Here is a 21122-nt window from a genome sequence, read left to right on the forward strand (position 1 = left end):
AGCTCTCAGCATCTTAGCAAGCCCTGTCTCAAAACAAGCAAACAAACAAAACAACACCCGACCCGCAACAGAAGAAAACACAAACACATCTCCAAAGACTCCATGGTATTGAAGGGGGCCGATTCCTAGATCAGGGACATTCTACTTTCTATGGTTAAACTCTGGAGAATATAAAGGCTTTTCTGGAGTTCTTGATATTTTTGTGTACTTCATTCAACCCAATGCATGATTTTCTCAAGTATCTTTTCCTACGTATTGTCCTGTTTTGGAGACAGAATAGCATGAGGTTAAGTGTGCTGATCCTGGGGATACACTGCCTGGGTTTGAGCCTTGCTCCTGGACTGGGTGTGGCTTAGGGGTACCGCACTTGCCCAGGATGCCTGAAGCCCTGGGTTTGATTCCCAGCACTGCATAAATCAAAGATCAAAATCCCCGCTACTCCTCTGACTCGTGAGTCTCTTCATGCAAGATCATCAGATGAGGTTGATACCAAAGGAGGTTGTTCTGAGGACCAAGGGAATTAATAAAGCAGGCAGGAGTTATTAGGAAAAGTTAGATTCTACAAAGATTTTCCCACCGATCAGTTATAACAGTTAGTGACATAAAATGCTTCATTTCCTGTGTGAAACAATCACGCATAGATTATGATGACTTTAATGCTTCATGTATCCAAAGCAGGACAATAGATGCCTATAGAAAATGTCTAGATAAGGAAAATAATTGCTCTTGTGAAGTTATATTGATTCCATTCCTATCAAGTAATTTACTCAGAAGTCTTAGGATCCAATAGAATAAGGACAACATAAAAAGACTTTTAAAAATTATCAGGCTGGGCATATCGATATTTATTGAAATACTGAAAAAAAAATTCCACTTTGTTGAGAAATTCCTGGCAAGAACTGACATGACAATATGTATTTCACTGATACAGTAAGAAAACGTCAACAAGTAACCGACTCCACACTCTATAAACATTGCATGGATTTGAGCCCAAGGCAGCTGCAGAAGATCTGTAACACAAATATTCAGACGCTACAGGTTGCATGTTTACAAACATAGACCAACTATAATAAACCAAGCTAAGCCAAAAACCTTTATATTTGAGTCTGCTTTTACTAATAAGTCCTGTAATTGATAAGGCAGTTGGCTGAATGGATGTCTGGTTACGAACTGGTTAACAATTAACATCAGAAAACTGCCATCAGCCAACTTTGGATGGGCCACAGATGCTGGCTATGGCGCTTTCTTATCAGCTTCTGTCCTTAGTATCATAACCAGCAGTGTGGATGTAGCTCCATGTGGCCTCTTTCTAAACATTCCCAGGGTGTGATCAACTCGCTTAACAACATACCAAAATTTGATATTTTATGGTCACTGTTTAGTGGGAACACTGTATATTTAAAATAAGGAAACATAAAGAGTCAATGTATTTGACTATTTTTTTTGGGTGTGTGTGTGGGGGGGCGGTTACCAGGATTTGAACTCAGGGACCCTCAACCACTGAGCCACATCCCCAGCCCTATTTTGTATTTTATTTGGAGACAGGGTCTCACTGAGTTGCTTAGCACCTCGCTGTTGCTGAGGCTGGCTTTGAACTTGCTATCCTCCTGCTGGGATTGCAGATGTTCGTTCACCGCCACGCCCAGCTGAACTTGACTTTTTTGTAATGTTAAAGACCCTCCTCACAGCTCTCCTAATCTCATGATGGCCTCTGCTCGCGTCTTGCACACACTGGATAGAAGCGACTTCCTGGCTGTCATTTCCACACCTCTGTAATCCATGTGTCTTCTCACTGACGTGGTTTTTAACTGGGGCGGCAATGATGCTGCCCAGCTCTGGACTGCTTTGGCTGTGAGCTCTGACCAGTGATTCTTCACTGTCCTTTGGGCCGTGAAGTTAACACAGGTGACAGACACGGCACAAGTCAAGGCGGGGCTTTGCTAGCCTGTACCCTTCAGGTGGGCTGGCATTAGAGTGATTAATAAAAGTAATAAAATAATTCTCTTTGTACACGCTGAAGTCAGAACTAATATCTTTGGTATACGACTTACAATGCTTGAAAGGAAAACCGGGTAAGACTCCACCTTGTTAAATTTACTTGAAACAGAGGAAGTTACGAGTCACATAATTTACAATAGATATTAAATAAACTACAGTAAGAATTAGGAAGATTTACAGACATTTAATCAAGTGGATGATTTTAATTCATTCAGACCCTTCTATGTCCCTGAACTATGTCCCACTAACTTGAAGACATGCTACAGTAAACACATGTATTTGGTTTCTTCAGTCTTGGCTATATCTTATACAAAGGTGAAACCGAGGAACAATAAATTAGCATCATAATTGTCTACAGTTGAAACTATGATATACAATATAAATAAACTATTCAAAAGCCAGAAACATTTATGGAAAAAATTAAGGGACTAGGAGATACTTTCAGTTTTTACAGTTTCTACAAGTGATTGTGCTGCCGATAATCTCAAAAAATTAAAGTCTAAATGAGATTCCCGTTTTTTGATTTTAGTGTCTCACGACATACAATAATTAAGTACTGTTAAAATAATTACTGATCAGAAAAATAACATTAAAGAAATTACTGCTTCTGCTATTTTGTAATATCACGGTCCCCCCCGCAACCCACCCCCCCAGGACCTAAAGAATGTAAACACTATATTTTATTTGACTTTAAAGTATTAATACTTTATTTTAAACATGTTGATCCACATTTGCACAGCTACCTTTTAGAATTGCGAAATAAGGCAAGACTTTCATACCTGTGGCATCGCGTGTGAATAATACTGACAGCATTGTTTGGAGAGTTTGTTTGCAATTCTTTGTCCTCCATATTTGTTCTACAGCAGACTTTGGTCTATGACTTAGAAAGGTCAGTATCACTCCCTTCCTTTCCCCTTTGGGGAAGATTTAAATAACTTTAGGATCTTTCCAGGTGGTATGTAAAAATGACTATTCCCATCTCAAGTTAGGGAGATGCTTGCTCAGTGGCAACTAGTGTCAATCTAGCAGCTTCTCCTTCCTTTTCATTTTGCATAGCTTTACATGCTTCAATTTTTGTTTTCAACTACTTAGGATTGTGACTATTTGACATTCCAGCAAAAGATCTTTAATGCTGTATTTTTAAAAGGAACTACAAACCTTTATGATTAAAAGGACGGATGTAGCCTAACGAGTCCTTCAGCCAGAAATTCTTATGAAGTCCAACAATGCCAAAGCCACATTTCAGCAACAGTAGCAGGAATAAGATCTAACTTGCTTTAGTTATGGAGCATTTGCTTAAAAAATTTGTAGTCATTTCCCTTAATATTCATTAATGCTATATAAGATAGAAGAGGGATACTGCCTGCTCTTTTTAAAATCATGAACACGTGACAAAATGAACTTGAGAACATATTTAAAATGGCAAGCTGACATATTTATAGACTTATGTTCTTATTAGCTGTTTGCAGGTCTAAGACACAGACATTTGGAATTCATGATTTAGTGGAGCTACTACCAGGCGTGGCTGAACATAGGTCCTTTGTACAGACTTGGTGATCTCAGGGCAGAAGATGCTGGGGTCTTCTGAGGAAGAGAGAGGGGCTGTCGCAGGTCCAGCTGATGCATTCTTGAGATTTGTTTCAGTTCAGCTTCACCAGGGAGGAATTCTGTAAGCTCAAATCCCCCACTGTATAAGCTTAATTAATAACACAGATTAGTTCCTAAATTTCTTCATAGCAGAGATCAGTTTAAATATACAAGAATTGTTCTGTCCATTTTTATTCTGACATAGTGTTGGAATCCATCTGTGAGTTCAATCCACTCCATTACAATGTCTTTCACATGAATCCTTTGGGGATGTGAAGCCTTTGATTCACAGTTTGCAATACAAATACCCTGATACATCATTTATTTGCTATTAAGTATTTGATTATTATGCCTTTTTAAATTCAGTATCTTTAACCAAGTTTTTAATTAGTGTTGCTTGGAGCAGTTCAGAGTATTTTTTTTTTTTTTCCCCTCTTCCTGTTCTTTCCCCTCCCCCAAATCTCTTTGTGTTCCGGAAGCAGAGCTCCTAGGGGTTATAACTTATGCTCTTTTTGCATGCAACATTTCAATGAGAAGATTATTGTAGGGCACGTCCCCGTTCAGGTGCTTGTAGTAGAGGTATTCCTCAGCCTGCATGCTGATGGCCCGGATTTCGGGGAGTCGCAGAAGTAGCTGCCCAAACTTCTCTGTTTGCTGCGGGTAGTTACACATGGTATAGTCCAGCAGGGCGGCGTTGACTTGTTCCTGGACACCCTCTACCAACTGGAAATTCTCGAGGTTTTTGACGTCTGCATTTTAAAAAACAAAGAAACAACATTTCGATGGCATTTAAATTCCCCTTTACTAAAGCTGTGTGTTCAATGAGTGGATGGATTTTCCTCCTGACATAAAGCTTACTCTATACTCTGCTGAATATTCAGTGAGCCCCACTCACCAAGCTTCCTGGGAAAATGATCACAAAAGAGCTTGAGAAGAATGTCTGGTTGAAATTCTGCATATACCTCAATCAATTAGACACCAATGGATTTTGAGCAAGGTCAACTCTTTTCATATCTTACAAAAGGAAAGGTTTGAGGATTCCTAAAGTAGAGGGATCATAATATATTGCCAGCAAATGAGTCCCTAGAGAAAGACCTATCTTAACCCAGTATATTACACAATTCATATAATTCTGTATTAATTTTTCTGACCCAAGGTGAAATCTGTGTCCAGGGTATGATGTAGTTAATTCTAATAAAAAGTGACAGGGTTCTTGTTTCTGTTTGACATTTTCTAAATGATTCTGAAAGCCTTTGACTTGTCTAGCCTATGCTAATGAACCATCTGTACACTCCAGTGACTGCCAACCGAATATTCGCTACTGGGAACTCTCTAAAATATATATCTCAGTGACTAATGATCGTTATCAAATGAAAGCCTTGTCCTTTAGGCAGAATACAAGCTAGGCTGGTTGGTGCCCTTTAACCTAAACATGGTTTCTAAAGTCCGCGACTCTGTTCTTTTCTATCTTTTCTTTTTTTCTTCTGGTCCTGGGTTCCTCTTTGGAAAAGCTGGACATAGGCAATTGTTTCTGCCTAACTCCTGGTGATCATCCAGTTGTTGTAAGACGTCTGCCCTAGAGGTCCTTATAAATACTGAATAAGAGAGAACCACAGAATCAGAAAAGACAGACTGACATACAGATATACACAGAGACAATGGGCCAGGGAAAACGGAATGTTGGAATTTCTCTTCTGGAGTTTATTTATGTTAACTGTACAACTTTTATACAATGTGTATATAAGCGACTGGGGAAAAAATACACAGATGTGTGTGTGTTTACATACACCCTGCACAGAAAGTAAACAGATGTAGCCGCCCCTCCCGCTACTTTTTAATTAGGTAAAAATAAATAAGAAGAATTCTGAAGAAAACCACAAAACAGTCTGAGTAAAAGGTTAAACACACTGAACCAAGTTAATGGTTACCTCAGTAATGCACATCCAATATTTTGAGCATGATCTACGGTTACATAGGTACATGTCCCTTCTGTTATTTCTGAATGCTATCTGCAACAAGGTTGCCTTATGCTTACTGTAGAAATATGTTCAAGACGATTTTGGTGTTGTAACTGTGCATTGCACATGCTTCTTTCTATCCCCAAGTCTCTGACCCGAATTCAAAAAAGCAAGGAATCAGAGCTGAAATAAACAGAATGCGAGAACTGGGTACCGCATCTATTTCAAAGAGAGATGGGAGATGCAAAAATATTTGATTATTAATAAGTCATACAAACAGACACATGCTACACTACCAGGAACTCGGCATCTTCCTCTGGCACTGAGTTGGTATCCACTGGATATTTTATCTATGTGACACTTCACAGTTAATAGAGCATTTTCCACCTGTCTCCTGGGAAATCTTTTTAAAATGACTTTAAAGTACTTAAACTATTTATAAACCTGGCTAAGGGCCTTGAAGTGTACTTGGTTCAAAATTATAAAACATAAACAACTAGAAATACCTTTGATGTGTTGTATCTCCATACAACAGAAAAATCTACATAGGTGCTGTGTTTTAATGATTTAAGCATAACTACAAAACATCTGAAATGGAGTATCATTTTATGTTACAGTGAAAGATACTCTCACAAGCAAGAAAAACTAACAACAGTCATAGAGATTAATAGGGAGGGTGTAGGAATTTGAACAGTGTAAAATGTAAGATAAATGAATAATAGTCTTTTTAGAAAGTTGTTTTTGAAACTTTTTTTTGATAAATGTAGTCTTTGAGAACCATGTTTAACACTTTGTGATAAATTACGTCACTCTGTGAAGGGCAGGGAATCCACTCCCAACAATCAGAAAACAAAGGGCAGATAGTCAGTTCTAGTTTATTCACATATTATTATAGAATGATCATTTAAAGTCTTTTGGTTAGCATTCATGAGTAAGTACAATAATGGTCTAAATTGGCATCTTTCCCCCAAATTTTAAAAAAACATGAAATATTCCTTCTGGCAGAAGAATATGCAAGTTTCCCAAACTTTGGTCAAATAGCCTTCCTTTATTTTTTTAAACTGGGGATGAAATCCAGGGGTGCTACACCACTGAGCTATATTCCTGGTATTTTAATATTAATTTTGCGACCGGGTCCTGCTAGGTCGTCCTTGAACTTGTGATCCTCCTGCCTCAGCTTCCTTAGTTGCTGGGATTATAGGCATAAGTCACTGTGGCCTGCTCAAATATCTAATTTTTCTCTAAAGATCAACAAAGTTGAATTTGCATGACTGAATTAATGATCCCATTAAGCTTCTTTAATGAATTTATTACTAAATATAACAAAACTTAAGCTGCTAATTGCACCAAAAGATCCTTCCTGGATGAATATCTATTTTGTGTTTGTGTCTATACAGGTGGTAAAGATTCTAATGTATAAGCTATAAGGTTAAAAAAGGAATGGGAAAGGGATATGGAACAATTTTGATTGCTTTAGTTTCACTTGTTGAGAGTGGTTGCTGAAGCATTTCTCTCCTGTCTGCCCCTGGTCTATTTTACTGTCTGTTCTCTGCAAAGACTGTAAGCTCATTGGGGTGAAGACTCTGCATTAGTCAAGGCATCCCCAGAAAACATACCAATTACTGTTTATCATGTTCGTTCAAAAATGATATATCCGTAACTGTGAAATGACCTGTTAAGACCTTATCTAAGAAACCAATCTCCTTTTTCGAATTAGAAACCGATTTTCAAAAATTTGATACATATAATAGATGTCTTCCTGAAATAAAATATTTTAAAGGCAATGTGTTTTCTAGTTGAAGCACGCTGTGGTGAATCTTTTTGTGATCCAAATGATGGAGTTTTAATTTACATGTTTTGCAGAGGTTTGCACTGGTCAGTGCTTCTGCGGGAAGTGTTCCTGTCTTCTCATTGGGGATTGGAATCTATCCCTGGGATCCTGGAGTCTCTCGAGTGTATGGGCCTGATAGGCAAACCTTGGTTTTACCACTAGAGAGGAAAAAGTGCCTGGAGAGACAGTTCATAAGGACCTCCATGCCATGGAGAAAGTAAATGCCCCAATACAGAGACAGCACCTCCCAAGAGACTTTCGATTTTCTTTTAGGTGGTTCACATTTATTTCCTTTTCAGGAAACTCCAGTGTGTTTCTACAATGCTCATGGAATTAGTTTTATGCAAATACTGCCCTTCTCATGAAAATTTAATCCATTTAAATAGAAATTTAAAACCTTAACAATTTTCCCTGGGATGTCCTTCCTCCAAATCAAGACTTACCTCTAGGTAATGTATGTTAGTTGGCATATCTGGAAGTCTTAACTCATCTACAGCAGGTTCTACAACACCATATATTCACTATTGAATTCACATTAAATTATATGAGCAAACAAAATCTGGAAAATGATCGCACGTTCTGGAGTTGTCAAAAATAAATGTTTTGGGGATTTGGTTCCTAGATTAAGGAATCTAGGTTTTGGCAACAGACACCGCCCCCTCCCCCCCACCCCCAAACTGGAGATAGAGATGGATGTGAGACCAAAATTCCAAACGGTGCTGTGGCATTTTTGTGCTGGATCTCAAAATTTCCTGCAACTGCCACCCTCTGTGCTCCTTTGAAATTTATATAAGCTTCATTTTAATACAATTTAAAAACACTAGTTAATGAACTATCATTACAAATTCTGAGTTGGAAACTGTATGTAAACAGACAGAAGCATCCCCAACCCTTTCTCTATAGCCTTTAAATTTTGATGACGGGCAAGAGCATTTTGTGCTTCCCTTCTAAGTATCAATCTCTTATCATCTATTCTACTTTATTCACTCAGGGACTAATTACCCACTTTTTATATGAAGCAGCATTAGGATAAGCTCACAGTGGGGTGCTCAGATTTTTTTTCCCCATCCTTATTGGAAAGTAAACCCTTAGGTCTTCTTGAATATATTACAGGGCTGACTCCTCAGTCCTACATAGCACTCGGGCTGTCTGAGGATGAAGATTCTCATCTCTGCCTCCCTGGTTGCTGTGGCAGTGAAGCCTATAAACCTTCTTGTTCAACCCTTTTCCAGTATTGGGTCCTTTGCTGAGCAAGGGAGCTTTGGGAGAGGGAGGGGTGTGAACTGTCATTTGCTGAGAAGTGGGAGGAAAAGAAAAGAAAAAAATTCTTTTAGTCTTTTTTTTTAAACACTAGAGATTGAACCCAGAGGCACTTAACCACTGAGCCACATCCCCAGTCCTTTTTAGTTTTTACTTTGAGACAGGCTCTCACTAAGTTGCTTAGGGCCTTGCTAAGAAAAACTTAGCCTTTTAAAAGACATAAAGGTGGGGGAAAGAGGTACTATTTTGCCCTTAGAGAATATTTCTTTTTCTTGAGGCTTTTGAAGGAGTGACAGTCTATAAATTGTCATACAATCTGTCCTCAGAAGACCTTTTCCTTTGATACAGAAAAAGAGAAATGAATTTCCTATAAGGAATTTATTTTTTAAAGTTATTTTAAAAGGGCTAAATTTGAATAATTTTGTATACATAATTTTATAAGAACTGTTTGGAGGTTGGAGAGAACATACTAGTCCTCACACAAACAAAGTTTGCTTAAAGTCTGGACTGATTAGAGGTTAGAAAGGAAGGACAGGGTATTACTGATGTTGATGTCTAAGAAGAGATTCTAGCCCCAGTTTCCAGTAAAACCTGAAACTTGAAGATTTCAAATTCATGCCTACAAATCATTTGCCATGATGTGGGTGTGCATATATAAGTTTATTAACTCAAGTACTATTTGCACCAACTAGAACACAGTTCATTGCCCTCATTACGCAAATTAGGAACAAGAAAATGCCCCCTCTGACGGACCGTTGTGCAAAAATGTGTACATAAAGCATAAGTAATTTTTATGTACATAGAAATAACAAGCCCTTCAAAATGCATGCTTTACTATTTCATACCTTCATGTATATGCAATGTACGAATTCACTCACTCATCCATTCATTCATTCAGTTTGACAGCCCTGAACCAAATGCTGAGGAAACAGGAATAAAAGATAATCTCTGTGCACAGATCTTTCAATGTGATACAGATAAGCAGTGGATGCCTTAGGGCCACATGGATAGGCACCTAATTCGGGGCTCAGGGACAAGAAGGGTTCTTGGGGGAGGGGACAGCTGAGGAGTTCTGAAAGATGAGTAGGAGTGAGCTAAGCAACTGGAAGAAAACCCCTGTCCTGACAGACAATGTCCTTTATACAAAGCCTCAGAGCAGGATTAAGGGGAGGTCCTTGGATCGCTGTCATGCAGCTCAGACTTCATGGTTCAGATATGGAGGGACCATAAGGTTTAAGACTGTAAAGGGCATTACATGTCAGAACATTTGGATTTTACTATAAAGCAATACAGAAGCACTGACAGGTTTTAGGAAAGAAGGAAATGGTCAGTTTTCTGATGAATAATGAGCATTCCACTGAAAGTGTGGAAAATGAATTTGTGTGTGCAGGAGGGTAAGGAGGCAGCAGGATCATGAAGGAGACTAGACACAAGGTCATTACAGGAAGACAGATGGGAAATATGGCAGCCACGGGGGTGGGGAAGGACCTGAGCAGCATTCAGGTTTGTTGACCATGGGTTAATAGAAAGAAAGCCATTCAGTGCTTTCTGGCACCTATCAATGAAGTGTGGTGGTGGCCAACATTAAGGTACCAGGATAAAGAGACTTGAGGAGTTGGTTAGGTACAGCCAAGTTGAGTTCAGGGAGCATATCAGATACTGGGCAGAAGTGTTCACAAAACGACCAGAAGTAAAAAAGTTTAGACCTCAGCAGACAGGCCTGAGCTTATGGCCTTGATTTGGGAGTACTCAGAACAGGTGATGGGTAGAACCCCAGGACTCAGTGAGAATATGTAGAAAAGAACAGGCTTAGGGGTGGGATCCTGTTGAAGCTGAAGGTATTGCAGGTATTATGAAATTAAGACTCAGAGAGGAAGTGGCTTTTCCAAGATTTCAAAGTTAGTAAGACCTAGGGAATAAGAGAGGAGCTAACATTTACCAAACATCCATCCACAGGCCAAGTATTTTTTGACATGTTTTCTCATTTAATCCTCTTAAGAGGCCTATGGAGAAGGTATTAATATTCCTATATTCCAGAAGAGAAACTGGGTCTTTGTAGGGGTTTCAACACTAGTAAAGAGCAGATCCTGAATGTATGAACAGGACTGTCTCACCCTGAAGCCCTCACATCCTCTGCCATAGGCCTTGCCTCTGCTGGGGTGGGGATCTGAAGGCTTCAAGTGCATCACTTTCAATTCCTACAGCTTTTTCTTCCTGGATCACAGTCTGCAAGTTTCTGTCACCTGCTAGGGGTAGAGACTGGCAGACACTGAATAATCAAATAGTTCAGTTTCTAATAGTGTCTTATTATGTTGGGAATGAATCATCCTGAGAAAATTTGAAACAATGTAGTATTGACATTTACACTGGGATGTAACATATCTTACTATCTTGATGATTCTGAAGGAACTTTAACATCTCCCTTCTCCTGGCCCTGGTTAGTAAATCCAGGGTGTTTTACCACTGAGTTACCTCCACCCCAGGCCCTTTTTATTTATTTATTTTTTAAATTTTGAGATAAGGACTTGCTACATTGTCCAGACTGGCCTTGAACTTGTGATCCTTCTGCCCTAGACTTTCGGGTAGCTGAAATTACAGGCATGCACCACCATGCCTATTAGGAACTTTGACTTTCATAAATGTCAGAGATCATTATAAACAGTAGTCACAATGGAGACTGAGCACAGTGTAGTATCAAAGGATGCCTATGTGGGGGCTCCTCTGGGCAACTTTCACTCCAGTCCTTTCCATTTGGACCATACAGATACCAAGGTTAAGAAATAAATTTCTCCACCTTTGCCTTATTTACATGCGGAGTTTAGAAAACCAAATCTCATTAATCAAAATGTTTTAAAACAACTTGATCTTGTGGTCTAATACCCTTGTTCAAAAAGATTCAAAGGGAATGGAGGTCTAATCTAGTCTGAGGGACCAGCCCTGTTGGGCAAGTCACTTTGAACTATTTTTCTATCAGCAAAATAGAGGATATAACTCACTTTTTAAAACCAATGACACTTTAACTACAAATGAACTTTAAAAAATATACAGATACCATATTCTCACAAGACATTATTCTTCTTATAATCTCAGCTAGAATTTAGAGGTTTTTTCATCTAGTACATGACTGAAAGGGGACCTTCCTCAATAGCAATCTAGTTATTTTCTCCACTGTGACATTTCACATACAAAGCAGAATATTTGATGATGCAGTTTTCCAAAATGAATGGAAGGCAGAGTGAATACCTTCAAGTTTATCTCTTTCTCAATCAAAAACAATATTCAAGAAAATATGATCAAGTCTTAAGTTTCAATTAAGTATTTTGTATTCTGTTTTATTAATTTTGAAGCCCAATTTCCACAAGATGTACATGGCACTTTACATAAAATGCCACTAATCCAGTGTCTACCAGAGTACACAGGAAAACCAGGGCTCAGAAAATATTACTGTGTAAAGAAAGTCACCTGCAGAGATGCCTGCAAAATACACAGTCCCCAAAGGCCAGCAGAGTTCCCAGTGGGAAGGAATGCTCCTCAGTAATTAAGTCTTCATTTCCAGTCTTAGTTCTGTCCCTATTGAATTGGGAGATCATGGGCTTCTCATTACTTTGGGTCTAAAGTTTCTGCCTCTGTGAAACCCAAAGACTGGATCTGAAGATCTCTATTGTTACCACAGCTCTGCAATTTGCACAATTACGAATGGAAGTTTTGAAAAGAAGACACTGAATTCCTGTTGCTAGCAAACTAGTGCAAGTGCTGCTCTACACTCACCCTATCAGCCCCTCACTTGCTTTTTCCTGCAACTGGATGGTGCTTCAATCTCCACGATGATTTAACACAATGTGTCATTCATTACCCTATGTACATGTATGATTACACGAATGGTATGGAGCTACCATAGAAACACAACCATAGAAACGAAATGATGTACCCCATTTGTGCACAATGAATCAAAATGCAGTCTGTTAAAAAAAAAAAAAAAGGTAATTGAACTCCCTTACATTAAAGTAGCCCCTCTTACAGGAAATAATGTAGCTTTGGCAGGTATAAATTCAAAGCTCGCAAAACAAGTTTACAAATCAGATCTTGTGAGTCTGGAGATGCCTTGTATCTCTTCTGTGAGGACACAGAATACAGAATTGAATATAAATGATGTCACTTTAATATTCAGAAAAAGGAACATTTGTGCTTTAATAAAATTGATTCCCCTTATCATAGTCTAACCCCGAGAGCACATCTTCTTGCCTCACCCACTCCTGTCTAGACACATCTCCTGATATTTCTTGCTGCTGCTTTAATGTACCAAGCTTGTTTTCCCTCCGGACCTTTCCACCTGCTGTCTTCTCTTTCTGGATGGTTATTCCCCTGTTGTGTAAGGCTCACTTCATTTACTATAATCATCTCTTCTATGAGATGATCACTCTTTCTAAGGAAGCTCTGCATTAATGTCCAATCACTGTCTGCTCCCCCACCCTGCCTTATTTTTACAAATTTTCCTTAAAAATACATGCAATGTATAATAGAGATAGTTGTATATGTAAGACAATTGCTGAGAGTCTAAAGGTAGAAGCAATCCAAGTATCCATCAATGGGTAAGTAGAGAAACAAAATCTGTTTTACACACACACACACACACACACACACACACACAGTGGAGGATACTAAAAAAGCAAGGGAACTGGCACATGCTACCATGGATGGACCTTGAGGACATTTGATATATGAAATAAGCCAGGGACAAAATAATAAACACCGTGACCCTGCTCACACAAGGTATCTGCAGTTGTCAAATTCACAGACACAGAAAGTAGAATGGTGGCCGGAGGTTGGAGTTGTTTAATGGACGGAGAGTTTTAGTTTTGCAAGAGGCAAAGAAGTTTGGAGATGAGCTGTACAACAATGAAGTGAAATTAATACTACTGAATTGTGCATTTAAAAATGGTTAAATTAAAAATTTAGGTCCCCATAAAAGACTGCACATACATGTTTATAGCAGTTTTACTCTAAATTGCTCAAACTTGGAAGGAATCAAGATGTCCTAAAGGCATCTTGTGAGTAAATGGATAAATAAACTTTGGAGTACTCAGACAACAAAATAATATTCAATGTCAAAAACAAATGCACCATGGAACCTTGGAAAGACAAGGAAGACCCTTAAATGGGTATCACTACGTGAAAGAGCCAAATGTTGCATACTAACAATTCCAACTATATGACATTCTGGAAAAGACAAAACTCTGGAGATGGTAAAAAGAGCAGTGGGTGTCAGGTGCTGGATAGGCGGAGCATGGAGGATTCCTCGGCAGTGAAAACACTTGGTGATGCTGTAACGGTGGCCATGTCATCATACATTTGTCCCCATGGAATGTACAACACCAGGAGGGAACCCTAATGTGAACTAAGAACTGGGGTGATAATGTGATTCCATCAGGCGTAGCAAATACATCACTCTGGTGTGGAACACTGATCGTGGGGGAGGGCAGGGGACACAAGGAGATTCTGTACCTGCCATTTAATCATGCTGAGAACCTAAAACTACTATTATCTTACTAAAAACAATGCAAAATTAATAAATAAAATTGTCATACAAAAGATAATTTAAAACATATAGGAAAATGGTTAAGATGATAGATTATTAAAAATTGTTTTAGAAGTGGGGCTCTGGCTCAGTAGTAGAGTGCTTGTCTACCATGTGCTAGGTCCTCCTGGATTACATTGTCAATGCCACCAAAAGAGGGAAGAAAAAAGAAAAAGACAGTTAATGTATATGTAACTTTTTAGACATTATATGACAAATTTGCCAGACATCTGAAACCCTACGACATCACCAGTCTCTCAGGCTATCTCTGTGTCTCCCATAAACAAATTTCTGACCCACCAGGGGTGACCATGACCCAGCATTTTGTATTTCCTTTGCCCTTGTATCCTTAAACTACATATGTAGATATAAAATAAATATATAATTATTATATGCAATATATATAATTGCTTGTTTCTGACTGGCATATATATATGTGTCTTAATTTTTAAAATTGCCCATCATCCCCTCCAGAGTCGATGTTCTGAAGGCAGAGACCTGGTTTTCTTTGCAGTCATATTTCTAGAAACCAGCAAGTGCTCAACACAGAAGACCAGCAACTGCTCAACACAGAAGATCCTCAATAAATATGTTAATAAATTTCGCCATTAAATATTCTAAAGCAACAGTTCTCTCTCTCTCTCTCTTGCCTTTGACATGCTGCTATCCTTCCACATCAAATTCGTGGCAGACTTTATTTTTGTTTTGTGTGAAATTGATTTATAACAGCAAGCAAAAAGCACAGATTCTATTATGTTTTGTGCTTTCTTGGGAAACAGAATCAAACAGGAATTTTGGCGAGGGGCTCTGAGTGCAGAGCCAAGCTTGCCTGCTGTCCTTCAGTCCTCTGGACTGTGGTCTTTTCTAGCTGGAGAACCCAGGTCCCACGTTCCACACCTTCATCTCGCCTCCCTCAGTGACCATGCTGAAGGCCTCAGAACATGACTTTATTAGATTTTATATATACAATTACTGCACATCTCTACTGGATAGCCAGAGGGCATCTCAAAAAATCACAATATCTAAATTTTAGCTCCTTGCCCTGTTTTAAAGACATGAATTTACCTTTCCATTCTCACTTCACCACACCCACCCACTTCTTTCAGTTCCTTGAGTGTGTGTGGGCCAGAGCTGGTCCCTCTGATGAGGCTTTCTTTTCCTAACCTTTTTTTGGGTACCTCCCCCTCACCCCCAGGCCTCAACACAAACACCACCACTTCCAGGAAGCCTCCTGAGTGTCTCTTCACTGTGATTCTATAGTACATTCCATTTGCCCATCACACAGGGCCTTGGGCGTTACAAGGTCACTAGGCATTTAATTGTGAGGACAGTGATATGGCCCTCCTCAGGCCTGTCACAGTACCTGGACTAAGTGGGAACCATTTCACATGCGTAGAAGACAAGAACATTTTCCACGTGATTCCATAAGCCAGTCTTTCTGCTTGCTTTGTGTCTGAAAACTCTCCCAGTACTTCCGGTCACATCTTCCTCAAGCTCTTCTTGATCCTCCAGTCTCTGGTTTATTCTCCCTCCCCTGCTAGGCTGCATTCCGAGAGCCCATCTGATGCTTATTTCCCCACACAGTCAAGTGCAGCCCCCCTCACCACAAGACACCCAGTGCCTGCATCGATGGACTTGCTAATTTGCATTAAGCTCCCATGAATGTAAAACATGTACATAGTAATCTGACAAAAATATATTGAGCACTTTCTGTGTGCCAGTAGTTTAACTATTAACTATTTAAGAAGATTTCCAAACCAATTTCAAATACAACAGTGTAATGCATCTCCTATAATTTATCTCTGGAAAAAAATGTTATTTGATTCAAAATTATAGGAAGTGAGTTCACCATGGGTAAGAGGAAAAACATTATATTTGTTTGATGTTGTAAAGTGCTAATCTGAATATTTTCCAGAAAACCTATTTTGGAGTTTAGTGCAGTGCTCGGGGACCATTGCATCAGTGGACATACAGCTCTAAATGTCTATGTACAAATTTGCAGTTTGCTTTCCAGAATTCTTAGGGATAATGAGGTAGAGGCTACACTAAAGGGGTTCTGAGGCCAGGAAAAGGATCATATGTTGTATCAAATGATCATGAAAATATTGAGATGCATGGAGAATGAGACACAAATAAGGGCTCTGGCTGAGAATTGATTGAATGCTTTGAGTCAGGAAACAGAATTTAAAGGGGTATAGGATCCAACATTTTCCTGGTTGTCTCTAAGCATCAAATAAAGTTGTATGTAAAATATACTAAATAATAAGGCCAAATCCGTGCAAAGTGTGATGAAATGGGTAGCATACAGCATTTCAAACATGAGCCTCAGAACTGCAGCTGCCAAGGCTGGTCTTGGGAGTCATAGTCCTTATCCTTTTATAAAGACCATCTGTCCCCACAAGAGTAGGAAACATGCACATTCATAAAAAGCAAACCTCCCTCAGAGAAAAGCTCTTCCCTCCATTCTTCTAATCACGTCCTGAAACCGTTTTTGAGCCCTAAGTTTGCATTTGATTTCCACTCAGGAACTTTTGTGGGTTTTGCAAAGTTTTCTTATTTTCTTAGAATAAGATATGAGGTTCAGTTTGTTCAGGTGGCAAGGCAAGACTATGAATAAACCAACGTTATCATATGAAAGAGAATTAAACAGGCAGATCCAAGTGGGGATATATTAAGCCAAATTTAAGCTCCAGTTGTTGAATTTAGCCTGTACTAGATGTCTGGTTTGCCTCGGGATAAATTCGGCTTCCCAGCTAATCGAATGAGGAAAAAGTGCCTCAGGTATGATAAAATTTACAAGAGAACGCTGTCCAGCAGTTCTTGTTAAAAATATTAGCTTAAAGGCATTCTTATCGTCTTTGGGATGAGGACCGTATTTGCATTTAATTATTTGATTTCAAACTTTTATGAACTTGGATCAAATATTAGCTTAGCCAATTAAAATATTATTTTGTGTGTGTGTGGCTAAGAGCCCGGTGCAGCTCAGCTTTCTCAGCTTTGGCACTGCTGACTTTCCGAGATTATTTCTAAGAGAGGGAGAAAACAGTTCACATTTGAGAATAAAATGTGCATTTAGTAGATAAGGTGGTACATTCAGAATAGTCTTGAAACACTTCTCCACATTATAGCATGTCTAGAAGACAAAAGATGAAATCTTCTAGATATTTCTACCCACACAATCAATACTCCTTCATAATTCAGCATTTTACAGAAATCTTTTCCTTTTAAACTCATGCTAGTCCATGGGCCATGGTGCAGTTTGGATTGCCAGGAGCTGCTTCCATTACTAGGCTTTGTTCCCCACCGAAGGCGGGTTAGAGCCTGCTGTTTTCTATCCTTTGGGTTTCGGAGGGCAGCAAGGGATACCACCTCACACAGAAAATGGACATGGATGAGAGGGGCGGAGGATGCTACCGAGAGAAGAAACTTCCATGAGACTAAAGAGAAGCAGTGTGCAATTTTTAAAGTATCATTTCAAAACAGCAATGCTGAAAAAAGGTATTCAACAATTTCTAAAAAATAATCAGTGTATTTTGTATAATTTGTATCACTCCTGCCTCCATCCCAGTAGCTGTGAGAAACTTCATAAAATGAAGGCAAGAAACTTTATAAAGTGTTTTTTTGAGGTGAGTCCAGAAATGGTTAGATTATCTGGTGCCAGAGAGAGACATGCATGTAATCTCTACTGCGCCCTATACTCCCACTCCGACCCCGTTCCCCTGGGTGATGTGGACCTGGGGGGACCAGTTTGCAAAGGGCTTCATTGCTCCTGTGGAGGGGGATCCACTGCCTCCCTGCCCTCAGTTCTCACCTCATTCATCTCAGCAGAAATTGGGAACCAAAATATGAATACGACATTCTGTTGATTCAAAAAATAAATACTAATCATTTTACAAGAATGAAGTACATTGTGATCAAGTCAATATAAGATGTAACAGGATAGGAAAATATATAATATAAAGTATACAATATGGAAAACACTGGTGTCCTCACACTAATTAAGTCCCAGCAGTTTGAATTTGACACTACCCCCATACGTTGTATTTGGGTTTTATTTTTGACAGGAATTCTCTGTTTCAGATTCTCAGTATCTAATGCACAAGAAATAAATTTGATTCAAAACCAGCAGCAGAACCAGAAATTCAGGGAATTAAGAGAATTATTAATGTGAGACACATTTTAAAATCCAATTTCTAAATGTTAAAGGCCTTTGTGAGGGTATGTCATAAAATACAGGCTTACTGTGAATTGCGATTTCTGTTCTTTGAGTTCTTATCAAAGCTGTTCATCTATTTTATCTCGCATTCACTAACACTTGTGGTGGGTCTGGTAAGATCCTTCCAGAGAGATGTGCACAATGAGTAAAGGATAGCATTGGAAGGACTTGGTATTTTAATGCTGTATCTATGCTCCCAACCCCTTTTTAAGGGGTTGGTTCCACCACTTTACATGACTCCATTTGCATAACCCACTGTGCTACCTACATTACTTTAGAGAGAGAATTGCATTTCCTGAAGTACACGTACGCTCAGCTCTTTGCTGCCAAGTTGAAATGTTCTCAATTAGCGAGGTTTGTTGTACTTCCATATGTTCTGTTTCCATTTGTTCTCAAAAGTAATATGACTACCAGTAAAATTCAGACAAACGTATGCCCATAGGAGAACTGTGATTATATACATATCAATTCTAAATATCCAAGGTTTTATTAGTTTGAAGAGTTAAAATAACATCACTCTTGTTTTTTTGGGGGGGGTATTGGGACTTGAACTCAGGGGCACTCAACCACTGAGCCACATTCCCAGCCCTATTTTGTATTTTATTTAAAGAATAAAGTTGCTCTTTAAGAGTGAGAAATACTTGTAACTTGCTATTGCATCACTTGTCTTAGTTTATTAAAATTCTGCTCAGTAAGATCAGACATTGAAGTGAAGGAGAAAAAAAGTCATCATTCAGCAAACCAATACTTATTTGAATTATGTGGCCTGAAAAAAGAAAAGAGAGGGTCTTTAGGGTGGGAAACTGGTTAGCTAAGATCATTAAAGCCAAATACCCAGTTTTTGAACATACCTTAAGTTAATAATTCATTCAGTTGTTCATGGATTTGTATTTATATGTGAAAGGCAGAAAAATCTATATTATCAACCTCTTTTATATTTGTGTAACCATGTGACAGAGAAAATAACAGGAAAAAATTAGTCTGAGAACTTCAGCAGCTTATATTTTGCAAAGGAAACTGTGTGTGTGTGTGTGTGTGTGTGTGTGTGTATGCATGCGTGTGTGTAACTATAGATTTTGCTAAGATAGTGATAGAATATTGTACATCCAATCGTAGGGTTTTGTAAATGCTATACTAAGGCTAAGCCTTGTATGAGAAGGAAACCAACAAAATGTGACCACCAGACATTCACACCCATTCATTAAAATAAGCATGGGAAAACATTGATGTCTTCACAGTTCAATTATAACCAACTCTGGAGTATTTAGGAAAATTATTAATACTTGCACTTCCACAGCTCAGAAAAATGAGTAAGAGTGACTTCAAATCTGTGAACTCCCCACGAGCCACAAGACCTAGTTAATTAGGAACTGTTCTACACCTAGTATCTTCATGGTTAAACTGTGTCTTAACAGTAATCATCAAAAGGTAGGACAGTGCTGGCTCCCTAAGTACTTTGTTCTTTCATCTTAACTGCAGTAGGGACTTTAATAATTTCTCCATCCAACAATAGTCCATTCTGGTGCTAGTCTCAAATAGGAGAGCTCAGATATGGATTTTTCTGAGTCAGCTTCCACAGAGAATATCTCTTTCAGGACACCAGGAAGTGTCAATTGTCAGTGGCTCTGACACCTTCACTGAGCTCTCCTGAGGGAGGGCACAGGTCCATGGACGTGCCCTCAGTTCAGGGTGCCATGGTAGAACCATTGCTGTCTCCTGGGGATTCAAAGTTAAGTATTCAGGACTAAAACAATCCACCAAATATTCTTCCCATGAGCCCAATCAGCAAATACACCAAGGTCAAAGTCAAGGGCAGCTAGGATCACACAGATCTCTCCACGTTGCAGTTTTGAATCGGGTAGAGCTCCCATCTTGTGAAGCAAAGGATTTAAATAACTGTTCACAGTTTGAGTTTTGGATTATGTGTGGATTCAGCAATGACCTCCAACCTCTAGTAACAGAAAATTGAGGATAGGTTTTTAAGTTCCAACACAGTGAAATTCATCACTTTTTTGTGAGGGTCTTCCAAGAAAAAAACCCAAGTATGATTATTCTTTGGTTGTGAAGAAACAAAGGAACTCACATTTCCCAATTTTGAAAATCAACACTCTTTCAAGGCATTAAACATGGCTTTTAAAAATGACTCTTGAGAAGCTTGGCTGTCTTTCTCCAAGTCTATGGTATAATTAATGAGTGAGAACTATGTCTTTTGAGTTTTATTTTAAAATCTATGAAAATGTCATTCAGACAGTGAAATGTTTTAGATGGGATGAAGTAAATGGCGAAACTATTCATCTACCCCAGCTCTATTTCAAAGCAAACAAATTCATGATCATCTAACTGATATCTGATCAACAACACTTCTTACTTCTCTGATCAAAAAGTCATGGTGGAAAGAAAAATAATTTTGAAACAAGGGAGTATTTATTACCCAGCAACAGCTATCTAAGCACTTTCAGTTTATCAACTGTATAATGTTTTGTCTATTATTAATGGATTATTAAATAATACTAATAGCCAGCCACAAACATTTCAGAGCCTATTGGTGCAATCTTCTTTAATGCTTGACAACTGAATGAGGTTTAGTTATTATATTAACTAATGTTATATATTAACATTATTTTTATTCCTGTGTTGACAACGGTTGGAGATAGAACTGTGATTAGAACCTAGGTCCACCTGATTCTAAAGGTCTAC

At 38.7% G+C, this 21122-nt stretch overlaps 1 protein-coding gene across 3 annotated transcripts in view; it reads right to left on the bottom strand.

Moving 5' to 3' along the window:
- Positions 1-827: 827 nt before the first annotated feature.
- Positions 828-21122, bottom strand: part of Nr5a2 (nuclear receptor subfamily 5 group A member 2) — a 131315-nt gene continuing 111020 nt past the window's right edge. For all 3 annotated transcript variants that reach the window (XM_047521789.1, XM_047521788.1, XM_047521787.1), the window contains one exon: positions 828-4334. In XM_047521789.1, the coding sequence (XP_047377745.1) occupies positions 4087-4334 (248 nt within the window). In that variant the 3' untranslated portion in view covers positions 828-4086. The remainder of the gene's footprint in view (positions 4335-21122) is intronic.

Source organism: Sciurus carolinensis, chromosome 12, assembly GCF_902686445.1.
Source record: "Sciurus carolinensis chromosome 12, mSciCar1.2, whole genome shotgun sequence".
NCBI classification, from domain to species: Eukaryota; Metazoa; Chordata; class Mammalia; order Rodentia; family Sciuridae; genus Sciurus; species Sciurus carolinensis.